At 42.5% G+C, this 20,710-nt stretch overlaps 1 protein-coding gene across 9 annotated transcripts in view; it reads left to right on the top strand.

The window, feature by feature from the left end:
- The window catches only part of LOC138725137 (monocarboxylate transporter 2-like), a 44,106-nt gene extending 32,425 nt beyond the window's left edge, over nucleotides 1-11,681 (top strand). For 8 of the 9 annotated variants that reach the window (XM_069865731.1, XM_069865730.1, XM_069865729.1 and 5 more), the window contains 3 exons: nucleotides 338-481; nucleotides 5,696-6,571; nucleotides 9,348-11,680. In XM_069865731.1, coding sequence (XP_069721832.1) covers nucleotides 338-481; nucleotides 5,696-6,571; nucleotides 9,348-9,640 — 1,313 coding nt within the window. In that variant the 3' untranslated portion in view covers nucleotides 9,641-11,680. Of the gene's footprint in view, nucleotides 1-337; nucleotides 482-5,695; nucleotides 6,572-9,347 lie in introns of all 9 variants that reach the window. The other variant, XM_069865735.1, reaches the window with a different exon arrangement.
- The last annotated feature ends 9,029 nt before the right edge of the window (nucleotides 11,682-20,710 follow it).

The raw sequence follows: 20,710 nt of genomic DNA on the forward strand, positions 1-20,710 counted from the left end.
CTGCTCTGCGTGTATGGTTTACTATCATAATAAATCAAGAAGTTCCTATACTGGCATCCTGTGCTTACCAGATCTGTTATTGCTGTTTGCCTTCCCTGATGACACTTTAAAGTCCTGGAGGCAGGAGCCGTCACTGACTACACAGCCACTGTGTGGGACGTGCTGCCATCGCCACGCAAAGCACATCATCTTTCCCTCTTTTTCTATTTTCTTTCCTAGAAGCTGCCAGCAGCACCTCAGGGGCATTGATATTGCAAAGTTTTATCTGCTTTGTGTTGAGCATGCCCTTCTGTCAGAAGATACCTACCTCTTGGACCATTTTGCACTCTTTCCCCAGGTCCCATCAGCAGTATTTTAGTGAACCGCTATGGAAGCCGACCTGTGGTTATGTTTGGAGGCCTGTTGTGTGGCATTGGGATGGTCTCAGCCGCCTTCTGTACCAGCATCCTGCAACTCTACATCTGTGTGGGCTTCATTACAGGTAAGAAGAAAGGATCTCCTTTGCAACCACACTTTGAGGTTCACTTGCGATGGCTTGGGGTGTCCCCACTCGAGCACCTCAGCCAAATGCAATGGGAAGCTGATGAGATAACAAGCTGGCGGGACAAGGGTCCTGGCTTATTAACTTCTCCAGATGAATTTTATCCAAGAGCATATTCCCTGCTAAACACTATATTCCTGGCTGAACATCACAAGTGGGATCTTAGCAGGGGGTGTGCTCTTTGCAGATAAGCGCTCTTGGCTAGAGGCAATGGTGAGAAAGGCCATCAGTGCCCTCAGCCCACACTGAAATGAACACAGGCTGAATGTGCTGTCCCCTGGGCAAGGCAAGCCCTTCAAGATACAAGCGTGAGGAAGAAAGCACCTGTGTTCCTGTATTTCTGTGTGTTATCTTCCCTCTATGAGATATATGAAATGAGATTTCAGGAGGTTACTTTAGTTTACTTGCCCTTTGCCTGCTTGTAAGGCTAGGAGGTCCTTTATCTGAAAATAACAAGTACTGGAGTTGACTGAAAATATGTAGTGTCCTCCCTGTTGAGAAAAAAACCCACCAACCCTCTATTTCCTTATTGAAGTTACAACCTGAATTGTCTGTATTGAAATATGCATTTGTATATTGGAAACTCAAACAGGAGAAGGCATAGGCTCAGTCCAGCACCTTCAAACCCTGCAGGTGCTGAGTTATTTCTTTTCAAGGTAGATGGATTAGAGTTCTCCACCTGTGTGAGTGTAGATGCTTAATTGTATGCAATGAAGCTGGTGAAGGGGCTGGAGAACAGGCCTTATGAGGAACGGCTGAGAGAGCTGGGGGTGTTTAGCCTGGAGAAGAGGAGGCTGAGGGGAGACCTCATTGCTCTCTACAACTACCTGAAAGGAGGTTGTAGAGAGGAGGGTGCTGGCCTCTTCTCCCAAGTGACAGGGCAGGAGGGAATGGCCTCAAGCTCCACCAGGGGAGGTTCAGGCTGGACATTAGGAAAAAAATTTTCACAGAAAGGGTCATTGTGCACTGGAACAGGCTGCCCAGGGAGGTGATTGAGTCACCTTCCCTGGAGGTGTTTAAGGCACGGGTGGACGAGGTGCTGAGGGACATGATTTAGTGTTTGATAGGAATGGTTGGACTTGATGATCCGGTGGGTCTCTTCCAACCTGGTTATTCTATGATTCTATGATTCATTTCTGTTTGATTATTTTGGCTAAAGGACAACCAATGTTTTTCTCAGTGCATCTAGGACATCTGCCTGAAAACACAACACAATGAGTTTAAAATTGGCTTTCGAGGTTGCAAGGTGTATGTTTTAATGAATGTTTCTTATCTCTCTGCAACTGCATTAAGTGTTGCTACTTTCTGAACATGAAAAGTGCGAGCTCAATGTTTAAAATCAATAAACCAGCCACCAGCAAGGTAAATTGGGACAGAAAGTTTGTCACCCTGTTCTCCTACACCAATATTGCTTTATTAAATGTGGGATCTCCATGTGGGATTCCCTCTCTTAAACCTCATTCTTTCTAAGAGAGTCATTGTAGTTAGGTGAAATTGTGCTAATACTGAATGAATAAATCCTGCAGATTCCTTGAAAGAGATTCCAGAAACAAAGAGTTGAGAAATAAAAATAACCATTGTCTCTCATGGATAAATTCAATATTTAGTGATGTATGAGCTTGCAACATTCCCTGCTTAACAAATGTCCTCTAACAAGTTGACTAGTACTGGACTAGCACATGGAAACCATAAATGTACTGCTAAAAATATATTGATTTTGGTGAGCAGAAGGGCTCAGGAAAGGAACAGTGCTGTAGGAAGGCACCAACTCCTATTTTCAAAGGTACTTGGCTAGAAATGTGCCAGGAGGGAATTTTGTGTCTAATCCCAGTGGGCCTAGGACTTGTGAAGACCCTGCTCTCTCTTTTTTTGGTCCTTGAATATCTTTGCAGACCCAGGTCCATTGTCCAACCCAGAGAGCTGATAGCACGAGGTGTCCTCAATGCACACGTGTAACCCTCTTGCCAGCAACAAGCTGCAGGGTCAAATTGCCTCCATGTCTCCTTATCTTTAATGCTATGATGTTTCCTCAGAGCAAAGCACCGTTTTTGTTGTATGCGTCTTTTCTTCCTGCTTGCTGAATGAGGGCAGCTGTAGGGATGTGGTCTTAGCTAGTAAGGAACCCATCATTGCCAGGCACAGTGTGTGTGCCAGGGAAGGAATATTAATTTGACAGAGAAAGGGAGATGCTTGTAATCCTGCTAACATGCTTGATGCCTCTAATTACACTTGAAATGCTTTCACTGGTCAGGCCTAACATGGAAGCATTCAAGGGCAATTATGAAGCTGCCTACTTATCACGCGGCTGAGACAGCATCACTGTAGTAGGACAGAGACTTCTGTAAAGGTGATTTGCGATGACTGTAAAGCAACCTGTAAACATCACACTTTATAACCTCCTTCCTACTAGCTTGAAAAGGAAACAGACTGATATAAAAGACTGTGCTCGTGTCATTCACAGGGATGGAGAGAAAAACAAGATTGTTGATGCTGGGAGGTCTCTTCTACAGTCCTGTGCCTTTGGCTTATTAATAGAAATCCCTTCAGAGGAGCAGAGCAAGAAGTATCTGTTTACGGCGGAGGGATTAGACACAGCAATCTCAATTGCTTTCTTGATTATGACTTTTTCCATTTGCATGCAGAGCAGGAATCAGGGTCTGCTGTTGGAAGCAGTTCTGTCCTTGATGGCGATGAGCTGCGTGCTGCACGAGGCACTTCGTATACACTATAAAACTCATGTTCTCTTACTCACTTGTTTCCCTATAGTGCTTAGAAAAAGAAATGGGGTTTGCAATCTGTCAACCTGGATAGATGCCAGACTGGGTACATTAAATAGGTGTTTAGGCATGCAATCTCTTCTTCAAGTTTCAGGTAGAAGCAGCAAATTTCAAAGCTAAATACAAGGTAATAACTGGTCAGAGTTTAGTTCAATCTGTACCAATTAGACCACCATAAAATAAAATGGAACCTAGGGTGTGTCATGTTTACTAATGAGACTAGGGTCTTTACCTCAACTGATAATATTGAGCATTGTAATACCTGGTAGTAACTTTCCTTGCTATTAAAAGTAAGAATAAAATCAGTGGCTACACAGCTTACTCCTATAGCACCACTTATTTCCTTCTCATATGAAGGGGTTGTATTTATTCTAGGGAAGGATGCTTCTCCTGCCATAGGCTTGCTTCTGTTCATGCAATACCACATACAGACCTCTGTCGTACCTCTAGGGATAAAATGTGTTTACTTGAGTAACAATTTCAGCCATGGAAAAGCTGCTGTGTTTTCTGAAAACTGGAGTAAAATGGATTTAAATATTTCCAACTAACACCAGCCAAAAGCTTAAGGTAAATTGAAATTCCAATCAGTCAATTAGAAACTCTCCAAATTTAATTAATGGGAAGAGCATGAGGTAATATTAAATTAGATTTGTCTGACTGACAAATTAATGTTCACATAATAAAAAATTCGAGCTGATTATTGTTTAAGTGGGTCGCTGGCATCTGGTCTGATTTTCTTTTTCTGCAGGACACGTGGTAGGTCCCTACCAAAAATGATTCTGTGGAAATAATGGTGGATTTCTGCCCTTACCTACCAGCCTGGGAAGTGATGGAGTTATACTCAAAGCCGCTGTGGTGTATCTAAGTGCCATCAAGGGCGTTCTCTATGCAAGGCTGTATTTTGCCTCCATAGTTCTCAGGTCTGCCCTCTCATGGGTGTGAATTTGGTCCCTTACGCATTATGAACCCGCTGTACCTCCCAAAGACAAACCCTACCAAATATATGGATGATCTAGAAAAGTTCATGCTGAGAATGTGTTTCATATAAAGGCTGATTTTAGTCTGCTGCCATTTCAATTTATTTTTTAATGTTATAAACTTCCAAGTAATGTAAAAAAATTAATCTTACAGCTGGCAATAATCACAATTTTGTAAAACTGTTCAAACAGAAGCTGTCCAACATTGGTTAAATTCTGCTGCATCAGTTGGATTCTACTCTATCAGCGACTAATGATAGTGTTCCTTAATTAATTTTGAGGACCTTGACCTTTCTAAATTCTCTTCTGTAAAGCAATATGCCTAATTATGTACTGCACAGTTAAACAAACTAATTATATAGACTAATGAACAAGAAAAAATCTGCATGACCCTATTTTCAGTATTCGTGTTTCTGCTATAATCGCTTCAAGGATTTACATTTCTGCTTTGTTCTAATGTGGCTCATTCTTTCCTGGATGATGGGATGAAAAATATGTGGTATGATTTTTGAATGTCATTTTGGCGGAGTTCTGAAAATTTAACTTTTGAAAGAAATACTGCACATCATAGAAATATTAGAAAACAAGAGATTATTATTTGCTAGTGCTCTTGAACTGAGCCGTGGAAAGTTGAGACCATTGTGGCATTTGGTATCTCTGCCTTCAGATTTCACCTGTGCAAGAGGAGCAGGCTAACTGAGTTAGCAATGCAGCTTTATGATACCATTTATATATCTAAATGCAATAAATAAATTTTGATTAAAAGAAGTACTCTAGGGTCCTGTTTAATAAGCATCTTCGGTAGCTGTTTTGCTGTGTACTTGCAGACCTCTTAATCTTTTGTATTAGACCTGAATTGCTCACACCACCAAATTAGTAGTGTGATGAGAAGGGAGATGTTATTTTCTGTGCAGGTCTGTCAGTCTACCAGTAGTGTTGGGCATCCACTACCCATGGGGAGGGGCTGCCATCCCCAGCCACACAAGAGAAGGATGCACTTTGGTGGTTAAAGCTGTCCAAGCCAGAACAACCTTCCTCACACTAGGAGGTGTCATTTTTTTTTTAATAGAACCATCTTCTCCTCCAGGGTTGTTGTGTCTGGACAAAACCAGCCAGCATTTGTTGAGGGTATAATTTCTATTTCTTTTGAAACATACTTTTGCCGCCCAAGATATTTTCAGTGCAAAAGGAAGACACATTCTTTGACCAAAGTGCCTTTCTCGAGCCTGCTTCCTCAAATACAGCTGCCAGAACCTTAGGGGTTTCTGGAGCAGTATTTTCATTCATACTATGACGTTGAAAAGCCACCACTGAACCAATTACCCATGAATTTGCCTAAAACAATGATCGGGGAAAAATAGGGCTTGAATCTTCCTTTCAACTATTTTTCTCTCTTCCAGGATTTGGCCTTGCTCTTAACCTCCAGCCATCAGTGATAATCATAGGGAAATACTTTTTGAAGAGAAGACCCATCGCAAACGGTCTTGCTATGGCTGGGAGCCCTGTGATGCTTTGCACCCTGGCTCCCCTCAACCAGTTCCTATTTGACAATTTTGGCTGGAGGGGCAGCTTTTTAATTCTCGGTGCAATATTATTACATTGCTGTGTGGCAGGAGCCCTCTTCAGACCCATTGGGGCAGACACAGCATCAGTTAAAATGCAGAAAATTGAGGAAGGAAAGGAGACCCTGAAAGAAGAGGTCACCAAGGATGCCATGGAAATGAGTAGTCCCGCAAACGTCCCCATGGAGACCAAAATGGAAGAGGAAGGAGAAAAGGACTGTTGTGAAAAAATCAATCAGTACCTCGATTTTTCCCTCTTTAAGCACAGAGGGTTCTTGATTTACCTCATTGGAAATGTACTCATGTTCCTGGGGTTTTTTGCCCCCATTGTTTTTCTGGCACCCTATGCAAAGCACATCGGTATTGATGAATATTCAGCTGCTTTCCTCCTTTCGATCCTTGCTATTGTGGATATGATAGCCCGACCTACTACTGGCATCATTGCAAACAGCAAGTGGGTGAGGCCACGGATTCAATACTTTTTCAGCTTCTCCATTGCTTTCAATGGTGCCTGCCACCTTCTGTGCCCACTGGCTTCTGGCTACACAGGGCTTGTCGTTTACTCCGTCTTTTTCGGCTTGGCCTTTGGCATGGTTTGTGCCATGCTTTTTGAAACACTCATGGACCTCGTGGGAGCTGCCCGGTTCACAAGTGCTGTTGGCCTAGTCACCATTGCGGAGTGTTGCACAATATTGCTGGGACCCCCTATTGGAGGTGAGTGTATTTTCTTCCTCTGCTTCCATTGCATTGTCACTTTAACTTCTTGCAAGCGCAGTTCATAGGAGGTAGTTCTAAATGCATTTTCTCTGCTTCCCACCCACTGTTTTTCCACTAGAAATTGGACAGGGAAGGCAGGTGCCCTGTGTGTCCTCCAGCATTTCTTCTTTACTCCTTTCTGTGTAGTTCTCCAGTTGAAGTGAAGAGTCTGGAGAGTGATCTTTTAGGCCCTGATCCTTTCAAACTCTTAAACTGAACTAGCAGAGTGGGAATAGTGCAATGCCAAAAACCTCTTCTCTTGGAGAGCCTGTTGCAAAAGGCTGGAGTTCACCATGATTTAAGCACAGTAAAACACAACAATTCTATGAAATCCTCTTGTTGACTCCAACCTACCATTTTCCATTCACCTCTAAGGCTCTGAGTGCTTCCACTTATGGATATTTCAGTCATCTCAGAGCACCTTATAGATTTAAGTTGTTCAGAAAATTATAAAAGGTTTATTTTGGGTGGCATGGCTTGAAACATCAAAAGACAAAGACCCTCAAGTGTCCTTGTGGACAATATTAATCTCTAGCTGGGCTTACAGGCACCTGAAAATAAGTGGGAGCAGCCGTCTTCTGTGATTTTTAACAACCTTCACTTATTTCCCTCTGTTGTATGTGCTTGCTTCTTTTACTATGAGGAACACACTGTATCTGGAAGACATTGTATTTGAATCTGGCATTTGGCTAAAGTACTGTCCTTACCCAATCTGAGTTGGTTGTGGATTAAAAGCGTTAATAGTTGACATCCTCTCAGTGTATAGATATCATCCTATCTACATGTCCTGTCCCGCAATTTGCAATTCACCTGTACACAAACTAGAATGACTAGTCTGGAAACTGGTCACCTTTAAGTTTGCTAAAATGTTAAATTACGTTGTGTGTGCTGTCTATATTTGGATGTATAAAAGTTAAACTCTGCTAATTCTTTTGATATAACAGTATTGTAACAGACTTAAAGAATGCACAGAAATAAAGCAGTTAAAGCCCTTTATCTTGATTCAAAACTGAGATCTGGCTGCTTCTCTGTATGACACATCTTGCAGAGCCATTTAATTCTTCATATTACCATGTAGCTCATACAGTGTGACAGAAGCAGCTGTATCCTCTTGCCGTCTTAGAGTCTCGTGATTTAATTAATGACAAACAAAAGAAAATGCAATTTAAAAATGACCATTTTGTGAATTATGTAATTTTCTGTGTGGAAGATTAAGTTAATGACCAGAGACTGCTAATGAGGCTAAAACAGTTCTATGTAATAATCAGTAATATTAGTTTTGTAGGGTTTCCCCCAACAGTTTAATAAGCAGCAAATTTATTGGTTCTTTGGCATTTTAATAACCTGCTGCAGGGTTCTGCTTTAATGAACTAAGTAAATTGTTCCCAGTGTGTTTTATGACTTTATCTTATTCTCAAAGGAAAAGAGGTGAGACTATGCTACTGTTGAATTTTCCAATACTCTACTCATTAAAACTCTCATTGAAAACTGTTTAGGAGACCTCTAGGTCATCCTGATAAGCAGAGAAGGAAAAATTGATGTGATTAGCATTTGGTTGATGTTTCATCAGTAACATGAAAAATATAGTGCATTGAAAATGGTGTATCAGGATATCTAGGAACGATTCAGGAAGAGCTGTTGACCAAAACCAGTTAAAAATTGTTATTTTTGTGATCAAGAAATCTATTTGGTGGCCATAAAATCTCTTGTTAGTGTAATGCAGTGGGATAATTAATCATCAGCTTTGCAACATTAGGGATCAGTCAGAAAGTAATTAAAAGTCCCTCTTTTTAAGGAGGAGAACATGTTCCAAAAAGCCAGAGTGCTAATGGATGTTAAGCCAGTTTCAAGGAGGGCTGTCTGTACTGTGAAGGCCAGGTGAGGAGTGGGTCTTACTTTAATTAGGATTTGGAATGTTAAGAATGGTCTATGTTGCACCAGTAAATGGGAATTAATGCTCAGGATCATAATGCCAGTAAGATTTGCATTACATTTTGACATAAGGGAGAACACTGACATTTCAATTAAGCCGTCTCCCCTCAATTACTCTGTAACTCCGTAGCAGAGGCATTAACCTTTGAGAGGAACCCGTCACATTTGTCTTGGCATTGAAATTATCCGACATTGACAGCATCATCTTTGCTTTCCCTGGAACTAATGTTTTCCAGTTCCACACGGTGCCCTTTCATCTTTAGATCACGAGTATAAATGCAGAAAGGGCAGCTGTGACCAAAAGCTGGAACCCCTCTAATGCTGGTGAATGACCCATGGTGGAATAAATTGGAAGATCTTTGTCAAGAGCCCGAGATGAGGGCCAGTGGCCAGGGGCCATCTCATGAAGGCCTTCCCAGTAGCTGCTGCTCTTGTTGGCAGCCTAAGGGCTACCAAGTCAAGTGGACATCCTTGTGGTTGTTCATTCGAGTCAATGGAAAGACTCTTTTGCAAACTCCGTGATCAGAGGACTTAGTTTCTACATGGGAAAAACAAGTGTGCCTGAAAAGTCCAGATACTGGTCCATACTTTGCTTATATCACAATTAACCGGCCACAGGCTATGTAGTGGAACCTATGTAAAGTATTTGCAGAGTATTTGTGGAAGATATCAGAAGTACAGAGGATGTCTTATTTTATCCTAAAGCCACAAGGGTGTCACTTCTGATTTAGGAGCTGAAAACACAATATTCTAACCTTTATCTCTAAGTCTGTTTGTTTGTTTTTAAATATATGTTTTACAGGAACACTTATTGATACCTTTGGGGACTATAAATATATGTTCATTAAATGTGGAGCTGTGATGGTCCTGGCAGGAACCTTCCTCTTCATCATGAATTATTACAATTACCGTATGCTTACCAAGGAGGAGAAGGAAAGAAAGGCAAAGGAAGAGGACCCTAAATCTGTAAGGACAGAAAATGAAGGCAGAAATAACTGGAACAAAGAAGCCACACAGGGTGGGCCTGAGCTGGAGCCTTTGAGAGAGGAACAAGAAGGACTAAAGAAGGAAGTGAATGGCACAAATGAAGTTTAAACCTGTTCTCATGAGATGAATGGAAAATTACTTCTGGATTACTTGCTGACACCAGCTGTGAAATCACAATAGGTTTTTAAATTTTGCCCTATCCTGTGCCATGTCATCTTTGGTTTTGGAGAAGACTAGAAGAGAAAAAAGTCTAGTTTCCTATAAAGTGCTGGGACACTCAGTGCAGTATCCGTTTGCATGGCCCTGCAACATTTTTCTTCAGATATTTCCCATTTCCCAGAGGGGCTGACTAAGGTTGTAACTAACACCTCACTTTTATTCCCTGTACTACAGCTCTACTTGGTAAAAAAGGCCAATGGCCATCAGTCAATGCAAAGCCCTTCCAACAGCCTGAACAGGCTTTGCATTGAGTACTGTGGTGGATGGATCTTCTCACCATGCAGTCAAAACCATTTGACTCTGACTGCAGTGTCAAAATTATCCCAGGGACTTGGTGCTGCCTTCCACTGGCAGCTGCACTGTGACTTGCACCTCTGTCTAATGGAAATGTCAAACAGACCTTACAGTGATCTTAAACAGAACATGAGAGAACTGCTTGAATAGAATGAGGACACCACATGCCTGTGGGGGTGACGTGGCAACAAGGCATCCTGTCCTTGTGGCCAGAGCATGCTAGGAAGGAACTAACTTGAGGTGGTTTCTCATGGCTTGACCAGGGACTTTCTCAGGGACTTCAGCATTTAGCAAAATGCCTTAAGAAAGGTGGCATTATGCAGGGAGCCAGCACAAGACTGATGAGCTACAGGAGTCCTTTTTTCAGGTCCTTTGTCTGTCTAAGAAACTTACTCTTACAGGGCTTCAACTCTGAGAAACATTCAAAGAGTGCAAAGTCTTTAAAATCTTCCCTAGAAGGTTACACAGTCCTTACCATCCAGTACGTGAGTGCCTTACCACTTTTAGCATGCTTTTTCTTTACAACACCCTGGTGAGGCAGTAAGTATTGTTACTATTAATTGTATAAATGAAGAACTGAAGCACAGAGGAGCTATGGGCATCATTTCATCAGTGAATAAAGTTGAGGCATGCCAGAGCTGAAATGGGATTCACTGCCCTGAGTTAGGTGTCTGAAAGCCTTGCTGAGCATGGACATCCTCCTGCTAGAGGACAGGAAATACTGTGGATAGCAGTGCATTAAAACCACAGCCCTCTCTGCAGAGCAATCATGCTTACTTTGTGCTTCATACCACTCAGGATTAATGATTTTAAACACTATCTTAGAGCTGTGACCTTGTGCTATACTTTTTTAACCAGTTAAGTTGCATCCATCCCGTAGGGCATCCAAACACAGCTGCCTCCTTTTATGTCTGGGCAAAGTTGAACACCTCCTTGTGGCCTCATGCAATTCTGTTGTATGAAATAAAATTTCCCCAGGTCAGTGGTGGAAAGCTGGAGCTGAGGCCATGTAGGAGGCTCTCATCAAAAGGTGGTAATATTGAGCTGTGAAGATCTGGACTGTGGCAGTAAGCTCTAATGTGTTTTACAATAAGCAGCTGTTGCCCAAGAGCCATGGTTGCTGAGCATGGCATCATGTAGTTGAATCATCAGCCTTTTGTGGATTTAGCTCCAAATGACTGGATAAAAACAAGGACTTTTCTGGCAGATCACCCAAAATCTGAAGCTAACACCAGTCCAAAGGCTAGTAAGTCTCCTCTCTTTGTTTCAATGGTACCCTTATGTGATCAGATAGTAGTTTTTCATGACTTCATCACTGAAGAGCTGTATTTAATTATTACTTGTGTACACACTGTGAAGAATTGCTTGTAAAAATGCTTTCATAAGTACGCTATACTCTTAAATTGAGATCATTCATATCTTTTTGTACAAAATCTTTTCTGTAAAATCTTTTATCCTTAGGTAGTATCTTTTATTTTCTCTGAAAAGAAAATCTATTCAATATACTTAAGCTTTTGCTGCTGTGTTTTTAATAATCTTTGTTTCTGTCAAATATACCTATAGTTTTTCAGTAAGACAGACATTTTAGAGAGTCCTGAACATTTTCCAATGTGCCTTCTGGAAGCTTTCATATACTTAATAAAATTCTTCTAAAAAATGAAATGAGTTTACATTTACCCATTGTGATCTGTAAGGTAATGCTGCCTTTCTATTCAGTAAGGAATTTATCCTACTAGGGTTTCTAGTCCTGGTTCCATGAACAGGATAATACAACTCTTGGCCATAGCCTTTTATTCTAGGACCACCCCTAGAAGCTCCTTGCCACATAGTTTCTTTGACTTTTTCAGTGACCTGGGCCAGCCTCAAGTTGTGTGGGTCCGTGCGCCTGAAAGCATCTGAGGATGACCTGGCAAGAATCTGATCAGATGTTTTTCATACCTTCCCACCAGGTCATATCAATTAATTCTAGGGTCAATGGCCCAGATCCCCAGATCTTCTTAGTGCAGGAGCTGATGCTAAGCCTCCTTGTCCAGAAGAAACATGGAGCAAGCCTTTTAGATCATAAAACCTGGTTAATACAGATAAAGTTTTCAATAAAAAGGCTTTCTGTTCAGCTATCTGTGAAAATCCTCTGGAAAAGAGACACCTTTGTTAACCTGTCCCTGAGGGCAAAAAAACGCTACATTGGCTAAGTGGTTCTTTGCAGCTTCAGAAGTCTTTTAACATTAAGCAGCTACTTCATTTAATCTCCTCAACCTCCTGTCACAGAAACATATACTGTCTTCAAGATTATGGCAATATTCCTATCACATAGGAAGCCAGACTATTGTAATACAATTTTAGTGATTATGACTAGTTTTCAGTGGCTGGTGGCCTGCCTGTCCCCTGGTCCTCTACCTCCTGCCATCACTGAGGTTCAAAACTCTGATCACAACATCTCACTAATCAATGCAGGAAAGCAATGCCAAATAACTGTAGACTTTTAAACATGTCAGGAGCCCTAGAAATACTTCGCTGAGTCAAATTCCTTGAATTCAACACTTTGCAGGCTCAAGCTGTAATCCAGGCTTGGAAAGCTCTCAAACTTTCCTAAGGGCATTTTTAGTTTTTATAAATAATAGGTGCAATATGAAATATCCATTAGAAAAAGCTCTTCTGAAGGAGTAGAAGCTGCCTGTGCACCTAGTTTAGTGATTTGTGTGGAAAATTGAACACAGTATTCATACTTATATGCATGCCTGCAGCTGGAAAGCACCTGTCTAGGAAAGCCAAGAGGTGAGTGTTTTACTATAAACACACATATTAGGCACATGGGGCATATTTGGGGTATCAGGCATGCAAGGATGATTGCAAAAATTTTCATTGGACTGCAGTTATCATGTCTTTAATATTTCATTAGCTCATATCCTTATTAGAAGCACTTGCTTATTGTTTCCAGGGTTGCTTGAACTTCTACAAGAGCCTAATTTTGTTACTAAACCATCATTCCCAACAGTCACAAAAGAAGCCAACAGACCAGGCAGCAACACAGCATGCTCTGAATCCACATTCTGCTGGGGATGCCAGTACCCAGCACTCAAGGAACAGAGTCTAAATTGAGGCTGTCTAGTTAGGTGAGCACAGGAAGCTGTAGTTTTCACACTTGTAACCATTACTGGTGTGTATTTATGCTGCTGTGGGCTGTCCTCCGCGCTCAGCATACAGAGGGGCTCATGGCCACAAAGGGGAAAGATGGTCACTGGTGATATGTGCAGCAATAGAGCCAAATATAATTGCCCTCCTTTTAAAAAAAAGAATGAACCGTGCTCAAAGTACAAAATACATGAAAACACCAGAAAAGTCTGGAATTATGAATGAGTAGAAGTAGCTTGGTAGCAACATTAAAAATAAACAAAGAAAAAAATCAAGTGCCAGCCTCTGTTTGAAGTATGCAATCATTTCTGACCACACAAGATTATTCAGATGGAGAGTTCCTGTGGCAGCTAATGCCAAATTTATTTGTCCGAGTGAAGAAAATGCCTACCAGACAATACAGGTGCATCCAGATTACACTGAGGAATGAATTTAAAAGATTACTTTCGTGCCCTCTGTGGCAACAGTGACATTGACTATAAAATAGTACTATTTAGACTTATCAGAACTGTGTGAGGTTGTTTTGATGAGTGATATTCACAACTGTCAGCAAAGCTTCTCATAATGGCAGTGCAGCTCAGAAACAAAGCCTCGATTTGCCGTGTGCTTTGGCATTCGCTGAAGTATTGCTATGCTTTTGTTTGCATTTGCAGAAAGGCTCATTTACATTCTGACACCACAAAAAAGAACATATATAGGTAAATGTCATCATCTATGTCAGCACTGTTAAGACCCTGCTATCACAGGAAACTGCATCATTTAATTCCTTTTAAAACCCATACAGCTCATTGTCCTGCAGAGCCAAGGACCTGTCAAGGTGTGACCCTGCTATGACATTTGTGCCTGCAACTTCAGTGTGTTTGCAGAAGGATGATATTTAAAAATAGCTTTCTTTTTAAGAATTTATTTGTTTATATGTTACTATTTTCTGAAACATACTCTACATCTCTTCAGCTTTAGTATTAATGATGAAGCTGGGCTGAAAATGCTTCCTCTAATGACTTCACTTTCTTTTATCTTCTTAAGCTACTTTATTCAGACATGTGAACTTCATACTGAACTTGACTGTCATAGCATGTTGTTTCTATACCTTTTAAAAACGTTTCCCCTACTCCAACAATTTTTAAAGCACTAAAAAGTAATTTAAGAGTTGTAGATCATGTTTTAGTCAGAAATTCAAGATGCAATTTTGCTGGCCAGACTAAGAAACATGTTAAGAGTCCAAGCCAGACAGAGAAAGCTTCAGAGGAGCAACACCTCTTGCAGTAGGGACCAGTCAATTCATGGAAGGGCTAGCACCAGCACTGAGGTTTGTACCCTCCAAATGCAATAGCTTCTTATAGTGTTATCTAGTGTATTGCATCTACATTTTGATTTCTCCCAGTTCACAGGTAACTTACTGATGGATATTTGGCCCTAAGTGTCCAAGGCTATCCCAGTCAGCAGTCTTGTAAACTGAACACTGCAAAGGACCTTCTCTTCAGAAACTACATGTCCAGCACTGCAGAAACTGCTTCTCTGCAAAGGCTTATTAAAATCGCACAAGAAGCCTGCATTTAGCTCAATTAGTCTTTCCCAGGCAGCACTGTGGGAAAGGCTAGAGGCAGTCCCAGCAGAACCCCATGTAGTTTGAAGCCTTTTGGTGAATGCAGCTTTGTGCACTTCTGTTTTTTGCCTTACTTATTAAGGCATATGTGCCCAGCAGATTTTAGGAGGGATAAGAAGGAAATATGGCCATTGCTAGAAAGGCAGCTAATAAGTATCTTATGCTGGAAAGGATGAGGGTGACCCTCAATGCACACACAGGGCAGAGTCCTGCATTTTGCTCATAGATACAGTAGCCGAAGTCTGGATTGACTTCAAACTATCTGATAGCCCTAATGGTGCAAATGCCTCAGCTGGAACTGCCAATCATCACACCATAATCATCAATAGATGGTCCATTTTTCACTACTAACTCTCCAGCCCATGAATTTGTCATTTTTCACATTACTAAATCCATGGGAAGAGCAACATAGAGAAACATGGGCTTCCTGGGGGCTCTTCAGAATTTTTTTAGACTTCTGTTTGTTCCATGAAAAGTTGTCCCACCAAAATGTGTCCCATGAAGAAATTCCTTCCTTCTGTGGGAACACTGCTATTTCAGATAGGCACGAAACAAGCATGTGCTTCTACACTTTCTTGGTCAAAGTCATTGGCTTCTGAGAAGGGGAAGATATCCACTCACCAAAGATGCCAGCTTAAAGGTCTAATTCTGACTAAACTTGGACATGTCAGATTCCATGTATATCCTGAATTCCCTTTAATGTGCAAAGCAGAGGAGTTTGGTGCCTGCTGCTAGCAACAGTTGAACTGGTACAACTGAAATGAAATAGGGACAAGAACTTCCCTCGTACTGCAGGGTTTGGCATCCCCTTCCTGGACAGATGAGATTCTTAAGTAGTTTTTAATCAGTATGTAATCAGCCTCAGCCATTAGTTATGCCATTTGATCACAAAACACAACTCCAGAGAGAGATCCTTAGGATATCTAGGAGGATCCATGCATTATTAAGTGAAACAACCTCAGACTCTACCTATCACCCATTAATACTATGTATAATAAGTGCTTGTTGAGCAAACTTGCCAAGTCTAATTATCCTCCCTGCAGACTGCAGGATTTTTTTGGCACTTCTACAAGGCTAATGGAAACCACAACAGGCCTGCTTCTGCAAAGGCAGCATGAGGAAGGAAATCTCTCTGATACGCTTCAGGCTTTCAAGTCCTACCTTGTGTGAATATTTGCGTGTCTATGCTCCAGCCTCACACCAACAGGCTGGAGGGGAAATCCATAAGCTGAAGCCTTGCACTCAGGGGTGGCATTCCTCAGTGATGTCAGGACTGATTTGTTAAAAGACTGCAAACCACTCAAACCTGGTGATAAGAGGGATCCTCAAAGCATCTTTGATGGTGTCAGGTGGGTCCTAGCCAGGTGCCAGTCACAATGTGACATGGGACTCTTACCTCAGACCATAGCTCGAGACTGAGGAGGCAGCATGACTTGCTTCTCATGGGTGGGCTCTCCTTTCCACTCTTCCAACCAGGACAACCCCCATTATATAGTTTCCAGGTCATGACCTGGGACATGATGTACGATGACTCATATTTCTTATTTCTTTGGGCTTCATTTTTTTGAGATCTCTTAGTGTTACTCCTAATAGTCAACTTCACCCTGAGATTGTGAGTATTTATGTTGGAAGAGTTTTTGAGCACATGTTCCTTCATGAGATGTTGCATTCTCCAGAACGTCTTTCAAGAGTCCATCGGACAACAGTGCTACGCGGTTGATATGAGGAAGACGAATGAGTCCTCATATCCAAGAAGTTAATAAAGACGACTGTGCTGATTAATTAAGACTAGGAGTAAAACCTCCCTACTGCTCAAAGGGAGGGCTACACCTATGTAAGCCTTCTCCAGCATGGAGTACAAACATGTCATCTGTGTTATGATATTCAGTGGTCTATAGGGAAGAAACATCAACTCTGCAGAAACAAGCCTCTATTTGGAGGCCTCCATCAATGAATTGGCTTAGAAAATCCCAGATATGCAAAAGGCTGGTGTCCTTCTCACTCAGTTCAACATTTTGGAACACAGCCTGACTGTTGGTTTTTATACGCCTAGTTTTTATTAGCAAACCATTACCAAACTCTTCTTTTTCTCTCTCTCTTTTTTTTTTTTTTTAATAAACAAAAAACTGCTGTCAGTGCAGTGGCTGGAAATACATTGAATTAATTCACCTAGTAGGTATTTATCCTCTGACTCCGGTGTTACTCTTCAAAACACAGTATTGAGTGGTACATTCCAGTACAAAACATGAGGGACAATTATATCATGCTTTCAGCTAGAGAGGATCGTAATTACACACTATATAATAGGATTGCGGTGAAGCAGCTTTGTAATTACAGTGTAACTAAGCTGTTGCTAATTTACTTGTATTCTGAAATGTGTCTGAACTTAGTAATTAGGGCCAGTACATGATGAAACACTAGCAATATACTTACCTTCACACAGTGTATTATTTTTCACTCGTATCTATCATGAACCTAGATATTTTCCAGGGATTAATGACAGGCTGTGAAAAGTTGATAGCCTGAAGTTCAGCAGAGAGCCATTAAACTGGCCTGGTCATTAATCCCTAGAAAATACCCTGCACCAAGGTTATTATAAGGTGAATATGGAAAATAACATTCCTCACATGTTGACTTTTGTCTTGGCTTTTATGTCTTTGACAGTGTATAGGTACAACACCCCAGATGCAAGTAGTTCCCTCTCCCTTGTATTTGGATGCATTTAATGATAAAGAGGATGGCTCCTCTTTAAGTTCACCTTTGTACACCACTGAGGAATGCCAGGAAAAGACCCTGAATAGACAGCTTGTATCCCAGCAAGTCTATCTCAGTCACAGTTGTCTGGCAATGCTTGGAGGTTAATTTTAGGCTGAACCTCCATTTTCTGAAATGTGTAATTCCAGCTTCTCCGAACTGAGAAACAACACCAGTGGCCAAGTAAAAATATCCATTACCTGGGGAATACGTAAAAAATACCGTTTCATCAGTCATCCTCCTCACATGATTCCCTCCCAGAACTGAAAGTGGTAATGAAAGTAATTTAACACACATCTATAATTAATTTACTACATTCTTCCTGCTGGTGGCAATCCTCTTACCAAGGAAAGCTCATGAAATTGATCTTAATGCATAAAAATAGAGATGGAAAAGTGTTAAAGGCAGCTAAGTGTGGTTTACTTCTACGCATGTAAGCAGTTAAGCACTGTTTGGAGAATATTTTGGGGCTCATTTAGTAGGAGACATTACCTGTGAGAAACGATTGCAAGCGCAGAAGATGAGCAAGGATTTCCCCTCAACACATGCCATTTGCAAGCACTGATGAGAGCAGCAGATCTTTGCTCCTGGAGCTGCGCTTATTTTCATTAGGTGAACAGAAATGTGCATGTAGGTTTAAAGAGGCTTTGCAGAAGGGGACAAAGCTCCCAGACTGCTAGATGTAGCACAGGAACCACACCAGAACATGCAGATGTGTCTGGGCACTCTGTGGACTACGCACTCAGTTATCTGTCCACACATTGCATGCAGAGAACAGATACCATATGAATGTGACAGAGTCCTATGGATGTGTGTGCATGCTCTGTCTAGGGCTTCATAGTGGCTTAAAGCCATCCTGGAGTTGCTCAGGTCCTTCTCTGTTAACCATTATAATCTCACCAGCTGTAGCTTTTCACAGAAGCACGGAATCACTAGGTTGGAAAGACCTCCAGAATCATCGAGTGCAACCATTCCTATCAAACACTAAACCATGCCCCTCAGCGCCTCATCCACCCGTCTTTTAAACACCTCCAGGGATGGTGACTCAACCACCTCCCTGGGCAGCCTGTTCCAGTGCCCAATGACCCTTTCTGTGAAACATATTTTTTTTATGTCCAGCCTGAACCTCCCCTGGCGGAGCTTGAGGCCATTGCCCCTTGTCCTGTCCCCTGACACTTGGGAGAAGAGCCCAGCTCCCTTCTCTCCACAACCTCCTTTCAGGTAGTTGTAGAGAGCAATGAGGTCTCCCCTCAGCCTCCTCTTCTCAAGGCTAAACACCCCCAGCTCTCTCAGCTGTTCCTCATAAGGCCTGTTCTCCAGCCCCCTCACCAGCTTTGTTGCTCTTCTCTGGACTCACTCCAGAGCCTCAACATCCTTCTTGTGGTGAGGGGCCCAGAACTGAACACAGGATTCGAGGAGCGGTCTCACCAGTGCTGAGTACAGAGGGAGAATAACCTCCCTGGACCTGCTGGTCACGCCGTTTCTGATCCAAGCCAAGATGCCATTGGCCTTCTTGGCCACCTGGGCACACTGCTGGCTCATATTCAGTCGGCTGTCAACCAACACCCCCAGGTCCCTCTCCTCCAGGCAGCTTTCTAGACAGACTTCTCCTAGTCTGTAGCACTGCACAGGGTTGTTGTGCCCCAGGTGCAGGACCCGGCATTTGGCCTTGTTAAACCTCATGCCATTGGACTCTGCCCAGTGGTCCAGCCTGTTCAGATCCCTTTGCAGAGCCTCCTGACCCTCCAGCAGATCCACACTTACACCCAGCTTAGTGTCATCTGCAAACTTACTTAGGGTGAATTCAGTCCCCTCATCCAGGTCCTTGATAAAGACATTGAACAGAGCTGGACCCAGCACAGAACCCCGGGGAACCCCACTTGTCACTGGCCTCCAGCTGGATTTCACACCATTTCCCACCACTCTCTGGGCCCAGCCATTAAACCAGTTTTTCACCCAGGAGAGTGTGCGCCTGTCCAGGCCAGAAGCTGAGTTTCCTAAGCAGAATGCTATGAGAAACTGTGTCAAAGGCTTTACTAAAGTCCAAGAAGACCACATCCACAGCCTTTCCCTCACCCAGTAAGCGGGTCACTGTCATAGAAGGTGATCAGGTTAGTTTTCTGCACATCCACAAGCCCCACACTCAAGTGGGCTGGTGTCTCCTATCCTCCCAGTGTCTTTAGAGCAGTAGACCACCTCTTGGGACCATCAGGCCAATAGGAACTTGTCTACAGACCATGATTCTGCACTTCCCAAAGACCCTACTTTAAAACTCAGGTGATGACATGACTTTAACATGAGGTAGAAAACCTAGAAAAGCAGAAGCCCAGAACACAGAATACTTCAACGCTTCTGTAGCAGCTATATAAATATGTATACGAATAAGTAGGAAGGCTTTTACATGTGTCTTCCATCACTGTGATCTCCAAGCGAGAGAGAATACAGTAGCTGTACTCCGTTTGTTGTGCCCCCCTGCCAAGGTGCAGCACAGCCTGTCCTGCCTGCACTGCAGGGAGGGAAGTAAAGCCTTCATAGAAACATCACTGCCCCAAATAAAAAGCCCCAAACAGCACGGTAGAATTAAGGCAATGTTTTCATTTGCCTGTGCCTGCCTGTGCAAGATTGTCTACTGAATGGACACTTGGCCTCTGCAGCCAGAGCTGCCCATTGCAAGCACGGCCAGGTGAGGAGGATTCCTCGGCAAGGCTTAGTGAGAGGCGTTTTTTACAGGCTGCTTCCCCTAAGTGCAAAGCTGTTGACTGGCTTCTCTTTAATGCCAGAAAAAGCAGGATGTGCCGGGGAGAGAGGCATGAATCAGCTGAAGGATGCATGCAGACAGCAGTGGGTTGCTGCAGGACATTTATTGCCTTTTGGCTGTCACGCCGCTCCTCGTCACAGGACAAGAAATCTTTTCAGTTCTGGCACCCGGAGCTGTTAGAGGGACAGCCTGTGGCAAAATGTAAAAAACAGCTCTGAAGCCAGCAAAAAGGATGCAGGGTTGCCTTGAAATGCTGGGGTGCGAGCCCTGAAAACCCATTTTTCACAGTGCCCCTACGGCAGGAGCCTGGGAAAGCATTTGCCTCACCAAACCCCAAACTGCTCTCCAAGGAGATACAGGAAAGTTACTGAAACTGGGGAGCTCCCTTTGCACAGGTTTGCATTCCCAGTTTATA

Source organism: Phaenicophaeus curvirostris, chromosome 11 (assembly GCF_032191515.1).
Source record: "Phaenicophaeus curvirostris isolate KB17595 chromosome 11, BPBGC_Pcur_1.0, whole genome shotgun sequence".
NCBI classification, from domain to species: domain Eukaryota; kingdom Metazoa; phylum Chordata; class Aves; order Cuculiformes; family Cuculidae; genus Phaenicophaeus; species Phaenicophaeus curvirostris.